A 24,385-nucleotide genomic window follows, 5' to 3' on the forward strand; every position below is an offset into this window, starting at 1 on the left:
AAAAAGAAAAAAAAAAGTAAAAAAAAAGACTTGGTGATGGAAAAAAAATATACTTCAGTACAGTCCTCCTCTTTTCAGCCTCTGATGAAGAATCCTATTTTAAGAAATTGATCAAGGAAGAAAAGAGTCCCAAGATGCTGCGAACATTCCTAACTAAGGCTCAAGTATTAACCACCAGTCTAGTAACACTGAGCTAATTTTTCCATATGGATTACTGTTCCTCTGACTGGATGACCAGGCACTGAAACCACCAAGAAAAGTTCTGTGACTAATCTGAAATGTCTAGAACAGATGACGTTAACCTTCAACTTTGCCAAGCTGAGAAGAGAACGATGTGAATTACAAGCTTTCAGTCGAAATTTTCCTCTCATACCAATCCTGATATCTTTGACTGAAGCTCTCACACATGAATACTGTAATTTCCATAAATAGCTCCAACCTTAGGATAAGAGAGTAAAATATAATAATGAAAAGTAATATAAAAGGTTCCYATTCGCCAGAAAGGAAAAAGAAAGAAAAACAAGAAAGCTTTTAAAATGTGTTATCTTGCCTGTCCTGTTTGCATTGAAGCATTTTGATGTGCATAATAAATGTTATCTTCAAAAGAACTTTTCCAGCCCCTGTATTGAAGGGACTGGTGGGATCCTTTGCCAAACCAAAAAGCTGAATTAATATTCCAAAGCATGCCCTATGTTTATGCAGCATGTGGTTTTTGGATAAATGCAATTAATTGAAAGCAGCACAGCTTCTAGACCAAAACTGTCCCCTTTCCATGTTTCAAAATCACAGTGCAAGAGAAATATGTTGGAATTTGGTTTGAATAAGAATAAATGGTGAATTCTGCCCTATCATGCCTATCTCCCATGTGTTCCTCTGGGAGCTGCACACATGATGCTGAAGGTAGAATAGAACCATGATTCTTAATACTGGCCTGCTAGGGCAATGTATTTAGCATCCGCAAGCATATGATCACAGTCACAAAGAAAAGATACATTTTACTAGAATAACTTTCAGAATCCTGGTACATTTTCTTTTCTTTGCTATATTGCAAATGCCACCGAGATTTTTTTCACCTCTTCATTTCCCTCTTCACATTGAAGGGAAGTTGAACCATTGTGGATGACACATTTAATTTTGGTTGCATGCATATTTTCAAACATTAAACTGAAAAGCTTCTGCAAGCAGTACTGTCAGACTTTTCAGTCTTCAAAGAGAGGTGTCATGGCACCATAGGAAAAGTTTACAAGTTTTCAGCATGGCTTGCTTTAATTTTTGGCTGAAGCCAAATAGCACAAGTTGATTTGTCCTCTGTTTCTTCAGCTTTTATGTGTCTACGCTTACTTTGCTGTAGTGTGGCTGTATGGCTGTTGCATAGAAACTGCATTATAATGAATTAGCTCTGTGCTCAAAGAACTTAGTACAGCCTTTTCTACTTGTCAAGATGTTTTCTTCATTTGTAACATAGTGAGAGCATGTAGAATTTATTTCACGTATTTGGTTAAAGCTCTCATCCCCAGTTAGCTGCGGTAGCAGCCCAGAGAGAGGAGGCAGCAGGGGCAGCTGATGTTCTTTACCAATTGCCATTTATAGTTCCCATGCTGCACCTGATGTGATGCACAGCCTCCTGCACATCTGGAAAGGACAGATTTCTGACCTGTGCAGAAGCATTCCCTCTGGGGTGGGATGGCAGCCCCGCCGAATGAGCAGTAGGCTCATTGTCTGACTGGAGAAGGGATGATATTTGCAGGCCTGCCCTAACACTAAGGTGAAGTGAGGGACTTGTCCAGCTAGGGAGAATGGCATCTCTAATTTAGCAAGTTGAGAAATGTGGTCACAAGTTGTCAAGGTAGAACACAGGGAATAAGTCTGGGAAGACTACTCCAAGCTCTCAAATACATGTCAGGATACAGAAAACTCTGTACTTAACTCTGAGACTGTAAAACCTAAAAATCACGGAAATCCTTTAGAACCAAAGCTTGATGTACATGAGCTGCGTCTGCATTGTGGCTTACAGTTCAATATTTTAATGAGAYATCCTTGGTGTTGGCAGATCAAGTTTCAAGGGCAGGATCCAGTTCACACCAGAGTCACCTAGATGTAGATGGTGAAGGTATTGATTCTGGTGCATTCAGTGACATTCAAGACGCTCTAGGATATACAACCTGTTCCCCCATTTCTTACACTGGCAGGGTGACCCTTGCCTRTCTCATGCTGTATATGTGATCTCTCCATCTGGATGTCTCAGCTGGTGTATGTGCTTTTTCAGGCATGTAGGGTAAGCTGTGCCCCAAGTATGTAAGTCCACAAAGATTTAGAAATTGATTCAGTGACCCATAGGTGGATGCCTTATGCTGAGAGTATCAAAGCTATCTATAAAGGGCAAGCACAAAGCATCTGCAGAACGTCTCCTTGGGGTCAAGCAGGACACCTTAGGGCATCTAAGATGACAGGCAATTTTCACTAGGTGTCTAAGAATCACACTCACTGTTTTGACTGATATACTCTTGGTAGAGGCTTACCTCAGAAATTCAAATTATAATCTTTCGTCTCATAATAGAAAAATATTTTTTCATTAGAAGCTTTATTAATTAAATTTGTCAGTAGACTGGAGAAAAAAAATGAAGCTTGTTGCATGACAACAATAAAGACTTCAAACCGAATCCTGGACACTTTATTCAGAAAAAAAAAAACAAAACAAAAAAGGAGAAAAAAGTAACCAAAAAACATCCACTGATATTTACAGATGTTTCTTTCAGAATAAAGTGTGATAATGTGTCCCACACCTGTTCTAAAAATCAGAAATTTCCTTGCACAGATATTTGTCACTTTTACAAATTATTTTTCCAGTGTTTGAAGATTTTGAAATCAACTTTAGAGTAGGAAAACCAATTTTAGATCTGTTTGTTATTTGAGTTAGTTACTTTGTCCAGCTTCCCTTATAGTACGAATCATCAGTTGTGAGCATTTAGCTGTACACATGAATTTGTGGCAATGTGGTGGAATGATTTGTTTACATCTATAAAGGTAATTGTTGCAGACATCAACTTATATTTGCAAATGTTAAGYATTGTTATAAAATTGTGAATTATATAAGTAAAGCTTGCACCATTTCAAATATCTGTTCTGTGCTAGTCATTGGTCATTTCAATGTGGACTTTTCCTTGATTCACTACCCCATAGAATACTATCAAGCAGCTGAAATCTTGGAAATATTGCAGTGTTAAACCTCGTTCAGCAGTTTCAGATGTGTGTTTTATATCAGTAGGTTAAAAGCCCATAGTCCAGAAACATACTAAGTAGAAAGATGGTGGGGAGAGATAATCTTTCTATTATCTATATTACAAGTCGCTGTAACTGGAAACAATGAAAAAGTTGGCCTGCATTTTCAGCTATTTCAGCTGACCTAATGGATGATATTACCTCTCCACAGATGACTAGCATGACTACGCTAACACTACTACTAACTTAGAAAATGCTATTGCAATGGATTATACAGAATAAAAAGGTCTTTTTCAGTGCCACAGATAGAAAAGAGCAATAGGATATATCTAAGTACATGCTATTGAYAAATCCAGATATTTCATGATTTTTACAGTGTGACCTTGAAAGTTCATCTGTGTAAGTTACTTGTTGGCAAACCAGTAAAACTTGCTTTTCAGTGTTCTTTTATTATAACATCTACACACTTCATCAATTWGAAACACTCTTAAAGTCTGAAATGGACAGGATTTAAAACTAGGGCTACTATTTGATTTTGTCTTCTAAACAGTCTGCATCAGAAACTCACATGCAGTCCCAATGGCATTCTGCCATCAAATTCTACCTTGAAAATAGATATCTGATTATTTGGCAGGTAAAGTAGGCACAACAATCAAAGAGGTATAAAACTAGGAGGGAAAGAACAGCATAGTAAGCAAATGGTAGTAGGTTATCTTTATTTGAATCATTTCACGCTGGCAGACCATACTCAGTTGCTGCTTCTTTGAAAGAAGTCACAGCAAGACATGCTACCTTACTCTACAAGATAATTGCATTAAGAAAAATCTTCCCTGCTGTATTTTGCTGTAAATCAGTGTAAAGAAAGGGACAGGGAAGAGAACCAATGCAATTCCTCCAAATACCCAAAAAATCCCTGTCAGATTTTGGTGGTCRATCCACTGGATGGGATGGGCTCTGCTTGTGCCTACCAAGGACAACATTGGGCCACCACATTACCCTTGTCAGTGTTCCTCACAGAACTCCTGGGTAGGAGGGCCAGAGTTCATTAACTTTCAACAGAAAAAAATGAGGAATCTACCACTTTGCTGTGCAGAAACAATTAAAATGCTTTTTTTTGTAACAGCCCTGCCAGTGGTGAGGTGCAGGCAGAAGCAKTGTCTGGGTTTCGGAAGAAGAAGCAAGTTGACCTGGCATCCTCCATGGCTGTCTTCTTCGTGTCCATTGCCAGAATTACCTCGTGCTGTGATTCTAGTTGCATGCCTTTGGTTGGGAATTTGTGGCTGAATCAGAAGAGCTAGCAATCACTAACTCTGGTCTTTGGGAAGCCAAATTGCTTTTGAGGTGCAGCAAGCAAAAGTAACTGAAGCTTGTAAGGAGAGTTCACAAACGTAAAACACTGAACAAACTTGTTTGCACTTCTAGCTAGCAGTTGGCTCAGTCACAGACAGAACACACAGTATTTTCCACCTCTGTTTATTTTAAACTTCTTTTGGGCAATAACATATGTGGAAAGACACAGATTTTGGCTCTTCCTCTCATGGGAGAAAAAAACCTCGGTGAAAGAGGAACATTTTATGCATGTGGCCAAAATACTTCTGAAAATCAAGATCTACTGCAGAGATCAAGATCTCCCTGATTTTCTCCATCTCTCCGCCTAGAAGACCAGTGATTGAGATCAAGATGATTTAAGTATGAATAGGAATAGAAGAAGAGGTGCAGGCTGCTGGTAATACTCAGCAGCTTTCTTTGAAGATGCACACTCTGTATGGGCAAAGGCATTGCACTGCACTCATGCAATACCACCTATSCTCCATTGTTAAACACCTAACAGAGCAATTGTTATTGCTTACAGCTGATGTTCTTGTCATTTCTGTGAAGCATTGTTGGACTACATGTTTATACTTATTATTATTTTGTACTAAGTACGTCTGTAGGAAAGATGTGAACAGGGCAGAGTACCATCCAGGTTAGAGTSAAAAGATCAATATTTGCCAGGGCTAGCACAGAGAAAACTTAAGTTGTCAGTATTCTATGATATAAAATCAAACAAAGGGTGACCTAAATCACCCTTTATATTACAGAAATATTTCATCTGGAACTGGCTCTGGATATCAATTACGTGAAGTGGTCTAAAATACCATCAGAAAGTATAGTTTTATTTAATAATTGCTAAAGTCTGTATTCACACAGAGCTAAAAAGAAAAATGACCTTGATTTCCCAGTCACCTAATGTTCACTATTGTGATAGTATGGTTTACACAGGGAAGGCAAGACACTTTTCAAGACAGATTTTACTTGTTTCCAGTGGCACTTAACAACCCAAAATATTAGGTACTTCGTTTTCAAAAAGCATGGAAAGTCACTGTAAATATCATCCTTGTCTATACATATCATTTAAGTACATCCTAAATGACCTTGCAGAATCTGTACTGTTTATTTTAAAGGGAAGATGTGTGTTTCCTTGGKAACATATTTCTATGTTCTCAATAAATGTGGGTAGCCTTTTAGTAACTATGCATTCTAAACCTCAAGCAAAGAATTTTCTCAGGCTCTGCATGTGAAATTACATAGGCAGTAGCCATACTGTGTTAGAGAATATGCTTACTGAAGTCAGAAGTGTACATTGTATTTTCATATCGCAGTCCTTTGCAYTTATAGGCCCAACCTCTATTCATGCTTTAAATTTAGCATATACTGCACCAAGGTCTTTCATTTAAAACAAAGTAAGCTTGGTAATTCTTGTGAAATGTATAAGCCAAATTAGTGTAAAGAGTATACCTTGCCAGAAGGATTTTTATTCATACATTTTAATTTAACTGTGCTAATACTGTCCATGAACTTTTGATAAAATGTGTTGTTCAGTCAGTTCATGACATGGTTTTTTTCAGACTATTTTCGGTACACTTCTCCTTTACAGTTCTACTTCTTTCATTATAGGAAGCCCCATATGTTATGTTCAAGAAAAACCATGATACGTTTGAAGGGAATGACAAGTTTGAAGGATACTGTGTAGATCTGGCATCAGAAATTGCAAAACATATTGGTATCAAGTACAAAATTGCCATTGTTCCTGATGGAAAATATGGAGCAAGGGATCCAGAGACAAAAATCTGGAATGGGATGGTGGGAGAACTTGTTTATGGGGTAAGCATACCAATTTTTGAAGCAGGATTTAATTTATCRTAGTATAAGTCATAAAATAGGAAGTATATGTGTATTTTATTTAACCTTGGGGTCACAGAAAAGAAACAGAATCTTGTTTCAGATCTGTGTGTTTTCACTTATTTTCAAGATAAAATTGAGTAATTTCATGCAAGTTCTRCAATTTATTCTACTAGTACCTTGAAACATTAGAACATCCATAGTTTGCACATCCTTTAAAATCTCAATAATGTTAGAGACCATCTATTCCTGACACACTGTAAAACTCAGTTGGGAAGAATATCACTCAWTAATTCATTTTCATGGAATGGTAGAGAGATCTTTTAAAAAACATGGGAGTCTTGGTCTAGTTTGAGAAATGGAAAATCCACCATCATATATATTAAACATAGGTAACAAACCACTACAGACAAGTACATAATTAGGCAATTCAGAATTAAGACAGGCTTTTAAGATGACCATCAATAATAAAATTTAAGAGCAATCCTGGTAAATTTTAACAACTGAAAGCATGATGTAATAGAGTGATCTGAAGAAGGAGTCTTTGGAATACCGTAACAGTTAGCAATTCTGTTGACACATAAAGTTCCAATATTTAATGAAAATAGTYTCAACAAACCCAAATAAGTATTTACAGTCTGTGGGGTTACTAAAAGTAGCAAAACTCAGAGCTGAGCTTCTTGATGACTGTAGATGTTTATATCTGCACTAAGAACAGTTCAGAATTCTTAGAGAAACCTCTCATTTCAGTGATGGAGTTTAAAAAACAAAATCCTCAAATCATTCAGGTGCTAATATTTCCACAAATTAACTCATAGCATGCCTCAATCTCCCCATCAAAAACCACCTGCATACCAGTTGATCCATCCCCAGCTGCAGTTTTCACAATCCCATTGACAGTTTGGGCCATAGGTGGCAAGAGCCTCATGGCTTTTCCAGCAGTTCCATTTCAGTTCCCTTCTGTCAGTTTAGTACAGCTGATAAATTCTCCATTAGCATCAGCTCGAGGGACTCTGCAGAATGAAACAATCTCTGTGCTGTAGGAGCGTGGGAAATGTTGCCCCAGAATTTCAGTGACCTCCCCTCCCCATAAGAATGGAACGGTTGTATCAGGTTTACAAAACTCTCCATGCTTGTGGAAGTTCATGAAGGAACGAACCCCAATTTTGTCTTCATAGAGTAGAAACACTGAATGTCACCAAACATGTATATCTATTGTGGTGGCTTGGCAGCAGCTCAACTCTTAGGGTATTAAGAGACAAAGATTTTTCAGGCTTATTTTATCAAGTATAGAGGTTACTCCTTCTCTGGCTTTTATTTRCAATAGCAAACTCATGGGCAACGATGGCCAAGCACTCATTTGTACTAAATTGGTTTTTTCAATAATCCAAGAAATTTTACTATTTATGAGAAAATTCTTTTGCTCAGATGCTCAGTTTCMGTGGCCTATCATCTGGTTGAAAATTATAGAGGAAACTTGATATGGCACTTTCATTTTCTGTTTGCTTGGAGTATTTTTTTCCCCTTCTTTTATCTTAAAAAATTCACCTCATCAAACCCAAGCTACCCTAGGATTAGACTGAAATACAAAGTGCTGCTAGGAAGCTCACACAGAGGTGTCAATGCCTRCAGCTGTTAACGGAGCTGAAAGCAGTAAAGCTCACAGCAGTGAAGAACCTGTTGCAAATTACCCAAATGAGGAAGGACAGCCCAGAATATAAGGCATACACTTCTTTTTTTATAGTGGAAAAGRGTGAGGTAGAAGCTCTTTCCAGCTATCTGTTTACGAAGGCTGCAGATTTTGCAGATCTCCTTGTGATTCTGGTACTGGGCCCTTGGAATGGGCTGCAGCAGAGCTCTTGGAGCTGCTTTTTTGTTAAAGAACCAAGGGAAGTCAGCTGTTGCCCAGTACATTTGTTCCACTGTCCTAAGACTCTTCCAGGCTACATCTATCCTAGAATATCAGCAGCACCAGGGAGTGACCTTGTGCCTTGGAATTTTGCTTGACTAACCTGCTAAATTGCAAGATTGGTCTCTGGTATATTTTTGGCCCATAATTACTGTCCAAAACGATTCCTGAGATGAGCCAAATGCTGGGATTGAGGAGACMCCTTTCCCTACGAACAGCTTAGAGGTTTAGAGGTGAGCTGACTCTCAGGGCAGCGATGCAGCCTGGTCGGTGCCGCTGGGCCTTAAGTGTTTAATGTACTCCTACAAGCGTAGCTTTAAACTAAATTGTTCTTTCTGTTACTTACAAAGTTTGCTGCTAAAGGTTTCCACAGGGAATCCATCAAGAGCATTCTCCCTGCAATTTCCCCGAGTCCTTGCCAGATGATTTGCAGAGCATCAGGTTCCCAGGCCTATTCCACACAGAGAAAGCAGACAAATAAGTGAGCCAGAGACTTTGCTGCAAAGCTCTGCTAGTTTTATGTGCAGCCAGGACTGGGAGAGAATTTGCCACTGAATTAGCAAGTTAGCGAGATGATCTGTTTGGGAAACATTTTACAGCTTTTAATTCCCAACCGCATTAACAGATTAACRCAGTTTTGTGCTGGCCAGTGAGATTGGACTCTTTCTGTACAACACAAAAAGTTCCTCTGCTCTTACCATCATACCCCAATACCCCTTAGCCCTATCCATGTTACTGAGAGTGGACATGTGAAAATGTTATCCCAAGTTCCCTTAAGACCTGTGTGCAACACAAATTATTCTGGCAGCTGGACGCTCAGATGCTGTTCAGAGCAGCCTAGTAATTTCCTAAACTCTTGGCTGATTTTATGTCCCAGAGGAAATATCATATAAAATGTTGTGGGGTATAGTTTGGCTAAGATTGTACAGAATGTCATGGTGGGGGTGGTTGCTTATTTTGTTCTTTTGTTTTTAGCACTCTATTAAAACTTACTAGGAAATCTTGGTCATTTCTCCCTGATGTATCCAATTGCATGCAATGGTCCATGTGGAATCTCTTTGCCTTGATATCTAGCTCACAGGAGAAATGCTGGCTGGGGATGAAATGCCRTTATGCACATGTAACAAGTGTTTCCAAATTCACTAGCAGTCAGCTCCAATTAAATATTTATTCTCCTGACACAGAATGCTTTTCTTTCACTACTTAACACAAAAGGTCACAACTCATTTCTGTTTAAAATCTCAGAAGCCATGAGCTTCTGAGGTTGAAATCACTTTCTGCATGATTTTTCTCAGATAGCTTTGTTACCTTTACAATACTTGTACCAAGCATATATATTATTCACAAGGTTATAATAATGATGTATTCTGGAAAAGAAAACATCTCTAACCATCAGAATCAATCTTGTCTCACTGTATAATACTGGAAGGATCCAGAATCCGTCTGTACTTGGTAGTGGTACAGACTTGATTGAAATGCTGCTACAGACGCAGTTGATTTAACTGTGAAGTATCATTAGTCTTTGTCAAAACAGATTTCACTGGCAACAAAATCATTAATTGTTTTTGCACCATAGTTATATTGTTAATCATTTAAATGCATAATTATATGGTGTACATTAACTGGGCAAAGTGCAAATGCTGGTAATTACCATGCACAGCTATTTTCATTATTTAGCTTTCACAATGAAGGGTTTATGTAGGCTTTACATGGCACACAGTAGTCTTACAAAAATACTAAATAATAGTGTCAGTCTGGGGGGGGGCTGTACTTTCTCCATTTTTTTGGCATTTAATTATGACAGAGCTATATCTTTACATTTGTTGGCATGAAATGGATTTATCTACATTAGGCATTATCTGATACGAGATCACTGTAGTAAAGGAATGGGTTAAGTTTCTATTTCTCCTCTTTAACTCATTCAGGTACTGTAGGCAGCTAGTTCTGATGTTGTTCAAGTTCTGCATATCCTATTTGAGCATTTAAATTTGTCAAGATAAATCCTGTGCAACATTTCACATATAATGTGCGATGTGCAAAGTAGGTATTTAAAGTCTCCTCAATTCACACTAAAAGGGTGGTGTCACTTTTCCAGCTCACACTGTCAAAACTAACAACCCCCAGGGATCTATGTCTTAATTCCAGTAGAAATCTGCAGACACTAAAGAAACCCTGTTAGCCAGCACCTTTGAAGACAGGTGACCAGGTCTAACATTTACACTGTGTTAATGGAGATACCACTAGGTGACAAACACAGAGAAGATTGGCAAGAAGAGATCGCGGTTGCCATGAGTCTTTCRCCCAATTAATTTCAAGGACTCCACATTAGGCATTTTCAGTAATCAAAATTTAGAAATATAAAAGGCATTGACTCTAAAGAAAGAAACCATTCTTCTGGAGAAAAGCTATTTATGAATGAGATGAAAAGCATAAATGTGCAGAAAAGCCAGTAGCCTATCCTTCTGTAGTCTTTAGACTACAGAAAAGACTACAGAAATTAAATGTACTTTATAATTTTCAGGCTACTTAAACATATATTTTAGACATGTTACCCTTTTGCATAAAATAGCTGTTTTCATAAAATATCTATTTCATCCAGACTTAGGTGACCACAAGGAATCAAGAAGCCAAATTTTTTTAAATGTTTTGCATAACATAACGTAAATTCAGAGAATTATATATGTTATCATAATGTTTACACAAGATATTAACACCAGAGGTAATTTCTTATACTTTTGCAAAATTATCATTTTAGATGCATTGCTTAAAATGCAATATCTTTATATAAAATTTTGCTAGGTGTTTGCATCACAGCTATTTCAGAATGACATATAATCTGATAATTAATATATAGCAATCTTAAAACACATTTGCATTTTTGCGCCATTACGCTAGAACGAGTCAATTGTTTTGAATTATTCACAATTGCAAAGCTGCCAAAAYAGGTTTAAATTTTAACTACACAATATTGGTTTAAAATTAAATCCCATAAAACATACATAACTCTATATGAATTAGTGTGTARAATAAAAATCACATACTATTTTAGATGCATTTACCTGTTTCAAAGTTATAAGATGACAAAAAACCCCTCCATTTCATTATTTTATTTTCTTTAGTACACAAGCTGTTTACGCTTGGAACAGCTTGGATAAAACTGTTTGAGCACATACTTATTATTCAGCATGTTTTAATCTCACTGAAACAACAAAGTGTTCACAGAATACAGTTACTCTCCCAACCCCATRAGCTGTATAGAAGCCCACATTGGTCTCAGGCATGGATTCTGCTCTTTGACTGTATCTAGACACAGCACCACGATGAAGAACAGGGGAAAAGTTTCAGCAGCTTTTGTATCTGTTCCCTTCTCAGGGGTGCATTCCTTGACCCAGGTCTCAATACAATCCCCATCTGAAGTGCTGCTGCAATGACAGCTTTAGTGTAAAAGACAAGGCAATGCACAGAGCAAACCTTAATGTAATGTTGCATCCCTAATGGAAAAAACGATCCATTAGCTTAGCTCCAGTATTTTATAGTGCATGCAGACATCATTGTTAGCAACCATAATCACCTCCATCAATAATGATTCAGTCAAGATTGGCATCTCCATCCTAAAAACATGTTAGAAACACATCTGAAAATACTCCTGACACTAGTGGGAATGGATTCAGCACACATTTTATCCTTTTAGTTCATGATTTTGAACACCTATTTCCTGTATACTTGCCATTTTTTGCTGTTTAAAATCTGATACAGTCATATTGAACTATCTTTTCCTTGAGACAACTCTGTGCAGTTTGGTGGGATCACTGCAATAGTTAATCMCTTTTGCAGCTTCATACTATTTGGAGCTTTCTTGAGTCTATTAACTACTTTACCTCAAAGTATTATTATGTCTTATGAAAATATGACAATTAATTACTGTTTCTGAGATCTTAAAAAAATCTCTGTATATTCAGTGACAATGGGGTCATTCTCATTTTCCATTCTTTCTTGAATTCCTTTATTTAAATCTAAATACACTGTTGCTCACTTCTATAAAATTTAAGAGTCTCTCCTTAGCAGAAAAATTAAGTATTTGCACAATTCTGTAAAACAAAAACCTGCAATGTGTATGTTTTAGTAAAAACATATTGAGTAAATGCAGGATGTAATAGAAGGAAAGAGAAAAATGCTACAAAGAGCATTTAAGCCACAGTGTCCTGATGTTAATAACATACCTTTGGAATTAGCTGCTTAGCTGAGTGTGTAAGCCAACATCAATTAATCTATACATCTATATTTCTTTTTTTCTTTATAGAAAGCAGAGATTGCTGTTGCGCCTCTGACCATCACTTTGGTACGAGAAGAGGTCATTGATTTTTCTAAGCCTTTTATGAGTTTGGGGATATCCATTATGATAAAAAAGCCCCAGAAATCTAAACCGGGAGTGTTTTCCTTCTTGGACCCTTTGGCGTATGAGATCTGGATGTGCATAGTGTTTGCCTACATTGGTGTCAGTGTGGTCCTGTTCCTAGTTAGCAGGTTTAGTCCATATGAATGGCACACAGAAGAACCAGAGGATGGGAAAGAAGGACCCAGTGACCAGCCTCCCAATGAGTTTGGCATATTCAACAGCCTCTGGTTTTCCCTGGGTGCCTTTATGCAACAAGGATGTGATATTTCCCCAAGGTTTGTGTCAAATCTTTTTACATTTGCATTTTATCTTCAACACTGAAGCATAAAATCTTCCTCCGTTAATTTTCCTGGCAGTGTTTTGAAATCCATTCTTCAGGAAGCCTGTTCATTTCTTTTTCTTTTTTAATAGCCATGATAAGAGCAACAGATAATCTCCTTTGAATTTCAATCATTGCTATTATTTTACTGATGTCGGTGTGCATAAACCACAAACAGCTTTCAGAAAGAGCAGGTGCACACAGGGGAAATTCCACTGGGTTGACTTCAGAAGAACTGTGTTGTTCCTAGGTTGGTTCCATTTTGTTACAACCATGAAATACACACAGTTGTGCTGAACGTCTGCCTTGCATCAGGAAATGTCCCAATTCTTCATCAAGTTCTACWGTGCTGCTTCACAGATATTGCTGTCTGTGAGAGACAATATTTGACTGCCTGTTTCTGAGAAGACACGCTGTATTGCTCAGGTGTGCCTTATAAAGCACACCCCTCAGATCTACTGCATGATTAGTCCTATAATACAAGATTAGTCCTGTAATATATGATTATCTAGTACATGATTAGTCTAATATATGCGGTGCTGAATTTCTTAACCTTTTAAGATGTTCTGAAACTTTAGTGGGCAGTAACTAAAACTTTTTAATTAAACATTATGACCCAATCTTTCATTCTTAAATGCTTCWTTTTAGCCATTTGCAGTGAAATTTTGAGTGTTCAGCATTGGCCTAATCCTATTACTGAATTTAGCAATAAAACTGGTACTGATTAAGAGTAGATGTACATTACTCCTCAAAAACCTTGTCAYCAAATTATGGGTATTGAAAAGGAAAATATAAATTTTTACTTAACAGAAATGTCTCTTTTACTACAAAATTCTTGCTTCTTAAATAAGAAAACTGTGAATGTTCAAATGATGAATGTTCAAATGAAATGAGAAGTAGCTTGTGTTGAGAAGTTTGGGTGACAGGAACATTTTAATCCTAGAGCCAACGTAATCCATGTGCAAAGCATTTTTCATTATTTTTTAAGAAACAGAGAAAGCTCAGCTACTCTGCCTTACTTTTGTCTCCAAAAAGACATTACCTACCCAGTATTTTTGACCATTTTTTTCCTATTTTTRGGCATGTCCTGAAATAATAGGAACACTGAGATTACTGTTCAAGAGGATTTAAGCTTCTGTGTGTATGTGTGATACTCGTTACTACAGTGAACTCTGTACTGTTAACACTAAAATCCAAGAATAGAAGCATTTATTAATATTTAAAATGCAAATGAACTTCCTCCCATTGACTGTTACTTAATGACAAATGTTCAGCAATAATGATGACTTCTCTTTCTCTCTTTCTTCGTGGCTCAAGACACAGGAAAATGTGCATTATCTTATTCATGTTTAGATCCCTCTCAGGTCGCATTGTCGGAGGTGTCTGGTGGTTCTTCACGCTCATCATTATTTCATCCTACACTGCTAACCTCGCTGCTTTCTTGACTGTTGAGCGAATGGTCTCGCCCATAGAGAGTGCAGAAGACCTTGCCAAACAAACTGAAATTGCTTACGGGACACTGGACTCAGGGTCAACCAAAGAGTTCTTCAGAGTAAGTTGGTGTGTCCACTAGAGCAGCTGTCCTTGCAACTGCTCTTACAAAATGCTTGGAAATGTGAAATAATGTCACTTTGCAATTTTATGTAATGTTGTTTGTAACTCCTGCAGTATTTTAGCTACATTTTTACTCCCACAAGACCATTTGTTGGAGTTTTCAGTTTTTTTAATCTGTGGAAAGTTTATTGATCCTGTCACACTGGGCAAAAGAGAAGCCCAGGGGGATACTGAAGCCAGTGATAATTAAAGCAGCATTGCACTATTGATTCATCTGAAGCTACAGTACTGAAGTGATGTGCAGCACTGAAAGCCTAACATGGCGTCTTGCAGGTTTGGTTTCTGCTTATGGATTTGGCTATGTGCATTTTGCTTTAGGGTCTTGGGTGGTGGGCAGGAAATGCATTTTTTAATTTGCTGACTTTCAGATGGATAATAAAGAGAAAATTTAACTCGAGGGGATCTGGTTGGAGCATTAGGAAATAGCCTAAATAGCCATTCATATGCCTGTGCTGTCTCTATTGATTACTTCATTTYCATTTGCTCTCTTGCGTTAGTGTGGTCGGTATGTAATCTTCATCATTTGCCAGCTGGAAAACAGGGAGCTTGGACATCACGAGGAGTACATAATAAACAGTCCCTCCTGCTTTATTTAATGCATCTAGCAGATGAAAGTTAAGCTCTGCTGACCAAAGGGAGTTTAGTGCTCGAACAGAGCTCTGAATAAATGCTGTGAGCCAGGAACCCTTCCTTGAAAATAACACAGTTTAAGGTCATTATTTATCTGAAATGTGGAGATTAGGGAATTTTTAGAAGTCAGGAAGATGGAATAAAAATTTCTTCTTACTGCCTAATTGAAAGGAGAGAGTTCTGTGTTAGGTACTCACATGTAGCTWGTCTGTTTTCAGCTTGGCCAAACTGAACTCAGTAAACAACAAAATTCTCAACGTGATTTGCAAACTATATGTAGTATCCATTCAAAGACAGTGCCTCAAGTGACATAACCTTTTTATTGCAATGGATATCCCTGTAGAAAAGCTTGCAAATCTGTTCTATTAGCTACAAAAAGATGATTTATAAGATATAAATTTCACTTAACAAAYGCACAGTGATTGGACCTTCACATCATAAAACTGATCAAGGAGTTCAGTTTTACCAAGTTTTCTAGATTTCTTCTTTAATACTGGAGAAAGAAAAGCAGCTCTGTGCATCCTTTGACATGTGCGTTATGCTGAAATAAATCACACATCAAAGTATTTACCTYTTTATTTGAACTCCAGAGGGATCCAGCTGAAATAGCTAGGGTGCTTAATACCTCATTTTTAATGGATACAGTTCAGTGACAGGTTTCTAACTACACCTGTCTCCTTCTGTCACCACGGTGTTAGTATACATAATATAACACTAGAGATGCTCTCTGGGAGCTTTATTTTTTATCACAAGTGGTAGAAACTCAGCTTGTGGTCCCTAGAAGCCCTGTTTTCATTTCAGATGTCTACAAAAATGGTGGCATTATGTTAAATGTTGAAGGCCTATCTTTGAATTTAAACATGTTTGTACTGTGATAGCCAGATTCGCTACTTTTTTTTAATGAGTATAGTCCCTCTAACTGATTATTTATATTTACCTATGTTTCACCCATAAATACTTGTTTAGTTCTTTTTGTGAAAAGTTAGGTACTTAATTCTTAGAACTCCAGTTTCAGTCCATCATAAGTTGAGGTGATAAACACAATATATGTGTACAAATGCTTCTTTCAAATAGAATGAAGCTGTGATAATACATAAAACATTATGCGTATGGCCAGGCATCATTTATGTAGCTCTATAATTATTAACTTGYTGCATTTTCAAGAGTATCTATGGCTAGCAAATTTTCTGGCTGACAATATGAAAAAAATAATTTCCAAAAAAATAGAAAAGGAAGGAAATGAACTATTTTCTTAAGAGTTTCAAAACGCTTGCATAAGCCATTGTTTTGAAGTAATGAGATCAGATATTTTGATGTAGGAACCATATTGGTCACTAAACTTTCATGGTTCTCTTAAGTCATCGTGTAAAAACAGAAACTTTCAAAATTTTATGCAAGTTCTCATTTTTAAAGAGAAGATAYTAAAATGAAGTAAAAATGTCTATGGTAACAGTCCTTCTTTCACGTTAAGAGAAAAAAAGGAAAATCATTGTTGCTCTTTTTATTTTTTTCTTTTCTTTCAAAATACAGAGAGAAACATTAAARGTAACTACAAATACTAATTATTATTTCATAGGCAAAGTTTGAAGCCTAATCAAGATCTGAACTGTGTTGATCCCTTTTTAAAAAATGGTGCAACTGAGGCACTACTTTCAAATGATTTCTAATCTCTGTCACAGTATAGTGATTCCTAATCATACTGTATGTGCTATTTCTAAAMATATTTTTCACAAAACAKGGAGAAAGATAAAATATCAGCAGACAGTATTTACAGAAAAGCCGTTCTCATAACTAGCCTGAAACAATAGTACAAGAAGACTTGTACGATTGTACTTGTGCCAAGTCTAACATTTTGTGGTTTGGGAAACAGTTCACTTTTTGGTGTTGGAATGATGTGTAACTTTTCTGTCAGTGTTGATTATCTGGCTGAAGATGAGCCTGCAGGACATTTTCTCATCATTTTGTCATTTCTGATAAAAATGTCAGAAATTCTGAACACTTCTTCAGCCYGTTTTAAATCTGGATTGAAAGCAGAAAAGGGAAAATAATTTTAAAGCCAACATAAAGAAAAATATGGGCTTTGATACTGTTAGCTGTTATGTACTCTTACTTTCTGGTTTAGATGCAGTGAGTGTTGCATTTTGCAAGCAGCTTGAGGGAAAGTAGTTAGTCTTAGCAGTTCTACTCAGAAAAGCCCAAAATGAAAATTATCCCAGCTTGGCTGACTGCAGGGAAAGCTGCAATGTTTCCTCATATGATAATAAAAAATATTTGTTGGTTCCCTCTTMAATTTTTCACTCTGAGTTGACATGCAGGAATTGAATGTTAACAAATAAAAGTTTGAGAGAAGAAAGTGTTCTTTCAGAGAAGATACCTTGTTAGACTTTCCRTATTTTTTAAATTTTAATAGGCAAAGGAAACAAGATCCTAAAAAAAAAAATTTCAATGCAACCTTTTTCAGTTGATTTAGGGCAGTGTTTCCTCTTACTAATCGAGCTGTTTTATGTGCTGCATAGTTTTAAATGGAAGTGACCTGTTATATGGTTGCTTTAAAAAGAATGGATGTTAAGATGTGAGAAATGTTTGAAAGTGAAGGCAGACAAAGGCAAGAATATATTCTTGAAATTATAACTGATYCATTACTACTCTCTTCCATTTTTCTTTCTTTCTGCAAATTTAAATCCATGAAATTACATCAGAGTAAAGCAAAAAGAATGCATTGGTGGCTTAGTTGAAGCTCTGCTCCCAGAAGCTATTATGTAAATGTAAAGTAGCTGTGACTACAGTRGAAAGAAAGGGTGACAAGTCAGGATGTGATTATGGACATACACAGCTGTTGTTGAGTTAAATGTTATTATATTTGACAGAAAGATAAAATTATGCATACAGACAAACTAAAAAAAAAGGAAGCGTAATTTATGATGTTCTGCTATATGGTGTTTGTACTGAACATATTTGCATAAATACCACTTATGTGCAAAATAGACTTAGGTCCTTAGTAAATAATTTTCTAAGTAATAATAAAGTCAGTCAGTAATTGGTAAAAAGAAGTGCTWCAGGGATATTACTCTCACCTATAATAAAGCTCAGTTCCAGGCTTCTTAAAGCCATTTTCAATTTATATAATACTTAGATTATAGGATTTGATATTTGCTTAAATAATATGAGGCCCTTTGTTTTGAGGCTTTATAATAATGAGTGTTTTCCTGGAGTGCTAAGCACAGCATAGAAACAGGCTCATAGACCAAATCTTGCTTAGCTAGATACTCCTCTTGACTCAAATAAAAGCTGACTTGAGCATTAGGTTAAAAAGTCTTTTTTGCAGCATACATAGGGGAAGACAAGTGCCATCTGTTATTATAAAAACACTGTGTAGTGTTCAGCTGACACACTGCTGGTTTGAATGTATGTATTCCTATTGCTGGAGGAAGCAAAGGAGTTGTTGAGTGAATCTAATGAGCATGGAAAACRTCTCAGCCTGACAGCGCTTCCTTCCTTTCTTTTAGTGAAAATTTTTATTTAAATATTATTTATTTATTAATTATTTATGAAGAAGTTTTATTTTTGCTAAACTATTTACCTGTAGTTACACTGTGCATATCCAGACAAGAAAATTTCCAACTAATGCACTCTAAGCCATGAATTCTTGTACATTCTTTGAGAAAGTGCATTTCTTACTCAGTAATTGGCAGGATCAGAGTMTTTTAAATAAATCCACTGATACTGCAGTCCTAAAATCATACCTAATTCTTTAAGAAAGATGCTTAGGGCATTTTACTTCCTTTAGTAGCATATTTGGTCCAACTTGCTGTTTCTATCTTTTATTGTGAGGCACATCTGCAAGTATTATATAGCCTTTCTGAATATGAATCAAATTAATTCTGGACTCTGAATTAGGGAAGCAGAAATCTTACTTAAGCTGTTGTGGTTTTGATGGTTTAAGAAGTGAGTGTTAGAGAAATGCTTAAAGATTCAACTGAGTARTTACAGGGAGATTATTTTACTGTTTCTCTTTAGAGTACAGGCTTATTGTGGGCATCTATTTCAAATATCATTCCCTAAAACATATTTTACACTATACTGACAGTGTGAACTTCCTTTATCTAACAGTAAATTCTTTTTTTTTTGACTCCTAGAGTCTAGCTGAACTTAAAAATAGTATCTGCTATTATAGTATTGGTAAGGCTATTTCTTGTTTCTTTTAAAATAATGGGATTCAAATAAAATCCTTATCCCTGATTTTCCCAACCTCAAATGTCTGAAAAATTAAGTATAGTTGATTTTGTGAGAGCAGTGGCATTCTGAAATGTTGCAACATTCTTTTGTTCTAACTTGTTTTTGATTTTCTCCAGAGATCAAAAATAGCAGTGTATGAAAAGATGTGGACCTACATGAAATCAGCTGAGCCATCAGTGTTCACTAGGACTACTGCAGAGGGAGTAGCTCGTGTCCGCAAGTCCAAGGGCAAATTTGCCTTCCTGCTGGAGTCCACCATGAATGAATACATTGAGCAACGAAAGCCATGTGACACCATGAAAGTGGGAGGAAATCTGGATTCGAAAGGCTATGGCGTAGCCACACCGAAGGGTTCTCCATTAAGGTGGGTGGAATAGTATAACAATATAAAATGTGTTGTTATAGTATTCCACCTTCCCTGATGTCCCTGATATAGCTCTTTTTGTTTTGTGTGTGAACATGGTATGTTATTTTTCTTTTCTTCCATTTCATTTTATTTTGATCAACAAAGGTAACCATTTCTAATTACAATATGGATTTAGCAGCTATAGTTGGCATATGTTTCAAGGCCATATAAAAACCAAACTGGTTGAACACTAGCTACTTGAAGTCAGCCTCAATAGAATTAACATCAGTTATTCTATTTCATCAGCTTTTTTCACCAAATTCAACCTTTTATAGCAGTATTATACTTACATTATCGACATTAGTATCTGCATCAATAATATGCCTACATTTTGTGTTTCATTTATTGATCTTGACTGCTAATTTCTGAGTAAGAAGCTGCTTGTAACATTTTTTTTCAAGTGTCATAACATGGAGGCAATTAGTCCTTCGTTAAAGAAACTTCATTAAAGTACYTTTTTAGTAAAGCACCTTCTTATTGAGAAAAAAAGTTTGTGTTTCTAGCATTATGCATTTCAGTACTGCCTTCAAACTCACCAGTGTTTTCTTTGTCATGGTATCAGATGCATTCAGTAAAGTAGGAGAGTTTTTGATTCACAGGCTGAACTTCATTTGCATTTCATTCAGATTGGCAGGGGGCACAAGTCAAGGTACTAGCYGTATGTTAAAATTGGCAGTATTTATCATTCTGTTTTTTTAATGTTTAAGGCAAACAAAACTTGCATTTTCCAGTGATAGATTTGCCAATTTTCCTCAAAGCAAAAGGGCAGCTAGCAGATCAAGAGWGTATGGCCTGTGTAGTCTGACAGTGAAAGCATACACAAGGGTGGGAGAAAGGGAATGCTCTGCAGAGTGCTCAGCACCCCATTTCTCACATTTGTATTCATGATAATGGATTACAATGTGAACCAAAGTGAAGTAGGTGTAAGGAAAGAGTTACAAGTACAGATGGAGCCATATTTCTGTGGAGGGAATAACTAAGGAGGTGTTTGTCTACACCTGTGACTACAGATGAGACATCTTTACTACTATGCAGATAACTAGACTCACTCATAACTCATCAGTTTAACCAGTATGTCACCACAAACGTCAGTGGCTATAACTGTATTACAGGGATGCTGAAAGGAGTGTCATTAGAATCATTTTCATCTGCAGCAAAAGAAGATTTGTATGTGCAGGGGAAAATCAGGCCAGTTATTTCAGTGATTGAACATGAATTTTTGGTCCTTAACATTCAGTACCTCCCAGATTTAAAAATTGCCACATTCACTGCTGAATGAAGTAGTAAGAGAATGTGAGGAGCTGAGAGAAAATTACAATAAAAATATTAATTAYATAGAAAAACATGTCCAGAACTCACAGAGTAGTCAAATGTAGAAGGCAGTGATAATAAGAGAGACTGATTTATTATATGGATATATTTTCAAAGCACTTGTTTTTAATTTTGCATTTCTGATAGATTGGTATCTGCTTCTCAGTGTTTCAGACAACCTAAGAGTGATAGGCAGCTCTGCAGTATAGGGTAGTAAGAGAATGCCCATTGATGACAGTCATGCTCTACTGTGTCAAAGCCAGGGCAAACATTTTAGGAGTACTTTGGTTGCTGTCATATGTGTCRTAGCCGTGGGCTCTTTGCTTTAAGTATCCTTTACACTGTTCTTTAGTCCCTTTCCCTTTTTTTCTGCAGAGTATTCAATACCAACAAGAGACAGCCTATTATAAGGAGCACTAATAGCCTGTGGAAGTTGATTTGTGTCAGATGTGGGCTTATTTCTAGTTTGTTCAGTTGGCTAGATAAAAATACCTAGGAGTAATGGGGATGAAACAYAAAACAGTTAGAAGAGAGTCTAGTAAGACACTCTAGTAAGACTGTCTAGTAAAAGCAGAGAGGAAGAGCACAACCATGATTTTAAGAATCCAGTGTGAAATTCTGGTTCCATCCCAGCTCCCAGACATTTCAGGGAGGCTACAGTTTCGTCTATCTGGGGGTCAGCAGCTATCATTAGGATGATGTGATCAAAACCAAGTAGTTTTTCACWTCCTACCTTCAAACATGTTTCGAAAAGGAGAACAGGGGAAATCCTACCCAACTTGAAAATTGGACCAAATCTTCTTTCAAGCTGTCTTGACTGGCTGTCCATGTCCATGCCTTTCCTGAGCCTTTCTTTCACATGTGCTGAGCTGCTTGTTCTCCTTCTGCACCCCATTCCCTCTCCAGCCCCAGCAACAAACCATCAGTGCTGCTTACCTACGAAAAACATTAAGCAACACACTTAATGTTCTGGATAAAAATAAAGAACAAGCAATACCTCACATTCGTACCACCTCTTTCAAGTATGTTGGTAGTAACATTTAAGGAAGAGGAGAAAAGCTTCCTCCACCTGTGGTTTTGAACAGAATAGAGTCAGCTGTAAATTTTAACTGCATGTTTCAGTATTTTCTGAGTTTTTAAATTTTAGAATATGCTGCTTTTGCTATTTTGACTGCATCCCACATGGTAGTGTTTCTATCACTGATCAGATGACTTATGTAACTGCTGTCTGCACAGATAATTGCAAATATTGAGCATGCAGTTTGAAATCCATGAAGGGCAGGCTAGCTGAGCTTATTACATAAATTAGTCAAAAGACATAATTTGCTATGGGAGTTGTAAATTCTGTTTTATTTAATAATCATAATTTCCTATTTGAGTTATACGTAGACCACAAATTACTTGATGTAGTTCACAAATAATTGCAAGTAGCATATAAATGTTGAACATTCAAACACTACTCTTGGTCTTTTCAGGACTAGGGAAAAACAACAATTTTTCTAAATGAATTATTCATGTCAAATTATTCACTAAACTTCTATATGCTTAAACACCTATTTCATTAGATGCATTTTAGTCCTAATCCTCCTCCTACCTACAATGATGTAAATCAGGAGGTTTTGTTCCCTGAATAAGTAGTAAGAGCTGAATAAATTATTGTGAGTGTATGGAGAACCAGACCATATATTTTCACACATCTAACTGATAAAAAGTGGTTCTTTCTGCAGGACAGGATTWGGGATGGTTCCCTGCCATCACATCACCAGGCTCATGTTCATCACAGAGCACATACCCATCACTTGGCTCATGCAGATGAAATYCACCTGTCAGAGAGATACAGAGACTGGTCTCTCTGTTGCTCATGACTGTATGCATGAGCAGGGTAGTGGATTTTAATTCAAAACTCTTCCTTGTTTGGTTCCATGCTACACTCCTGCAGTGTTCAACCAGTACCTATTCATAAATTTGAATGGTTTATTCTCAGTGCTGGTGCAGTATTACGATTAATGCATATCACTGAATGAAGGAGAATGGGAAATGCCTGATGTGTGTTTCTTTTATGCCCAATGGGYGCTACTACATCACATATCATGTGTGTCTCCTTCCTTCCTTCCTTTTCCGTGATATTCACTTCTATATAATGTAAAACACTTGAGAAGGAATTKGGGATTGAGAGCAAAGGGTCTCGTCACAACAAAGATTAAGTTTCTCTCATGGCACTACCCAACTGTTCCTACTGTTTCCTCCTCCTACAACGGTAGGTATCCTTCCAAAGCCAMTGTGTAGTACTCAGTGTGAATTAATGAGTTTTTTTCTTTAAAGGTGGTGTTTTCAGAGGTGGTTAAGAGAGTGCTGCTTGTCTGCTTAGCAAGACCTGCCTTTGTAAAAGTGTTTTCATTAGAAGATATTCCTGTGGCCAGATTCTGGCTGTTGTGGATAATCCCTGGGTTGTCTGCCTTGCCAYTTGCAGTGATCTGTGTTTCTAGAGGGCAACACCTGGAGATCTTGCACTACACAAGTCCTGTGCCTTGCATGCCTCTGCTTTTCTGTTTTAGATATGTAGGCATCATAARCAAGTTTGAATAGTGAAGAACACGAAAGAGTTCTCCACTCCAAGAGTTAATGGAAAAGGAATTAAGAATAATATTTTCTTAAAGATACACTAAAAGCTTTTTTGGCTTTTTGTATCTTGAAGCTGTTTGGGCTAAAAAATGASGAGTTGTTGTTATTTTTTACTGTTACTGTTTTAACTAGGGACATTTGGCTGTTCCTGTCCTGGAGCCAAGGGTATGCAGCATGGATGAGTGAATCCTGCAACATCGTAAGTGTCTGGTGAGACACTTGGAGCCCAGACAGATGAGATTAGATTAAGACAAATAATAAAAAGCTTTGACCAGATGTATYGATGTATTTCAGAGTTTGGTGGTATTTGTTCACCAGCCTCATGAAATCCAGAGCTCTAATAAGCTCATGCTGTTGGAATTATACTTAATGGCTATATATATGAACCCACATTCCATTATTCAAGTCTCTATTCTTTATGAAGGAGTAGCTCCAGTTTGACTTTAGGAAGATTTTCTCATGTCCTGGAGAGGAAGGCAAAAAGGCCCACCTGGTGATACCTACTCGTTTTTTTTGCTGTGTGACATCTGGTAACATGAACTGACTCTTTACATCAATTAA

At 36.9% G+C, this 24,385-nt stretch overlaps 1 protein-coding gene across 5 annotated transcripts in view; it reads left to right on the forward strand.

Moving 5' to 3' along the window:
- The window catches only part of GRIA4 (glutamate ionotropic receptor AMPA type subunit 4), a 210,647-nt gene that overhangs the window by 147,916 nt on the left and 38,346 nt on the right, over nucleotides 1–24,385 (forward strand). For 4 of the 5 annotated variants that reach the window (XM_057372470.1, XM_057372466.1, XM_057372467.1 and 1 more), the window contains exons 10-13: nucleotides 6,157–6,363; nucleotides 12,591–12,961; nucleotides 14,359–14,557; nucleotides 19,602–19,849. In XM_057372470.1, coding sequence (XP_057228453.1) covers nucleotides 6,157–6,363; nucleotides 12,591–12,961; nucleotides 14,359–14,557; nucleotides 19,602–19,849 — 1,025 coding nt within the window. Of the gene's footprint in view, nucleotides 1–78; nucleotides 3,232–6,156; nucleotides 6,364–12,590; nucleotides 12,962–14,358; nucleotides 14,558–19,601; nucleotides 19,850–24,385 lie in introns of those variants that run through there. The other variant, XM_057372471.1, reaches the window with a different exon arrangement.

This window comes from Malurus melanocephalus, unplaced genomic scaffold (genome assembly GCF_030028575.1).
Source record: "Malurus melanocephalus ecotype Western Australia unplaced genomic scaffold, MMel_1.1 scaffold_172, whole genome shotgun sequence".
In the NCBI taxonomy this organism is placed as follows: domain Eukaryota; kingdom Metazoa; phylum Chordata; class Aves; order Passeriformes; family Maluridae; genus Malurus; species Malurus melanocephalus.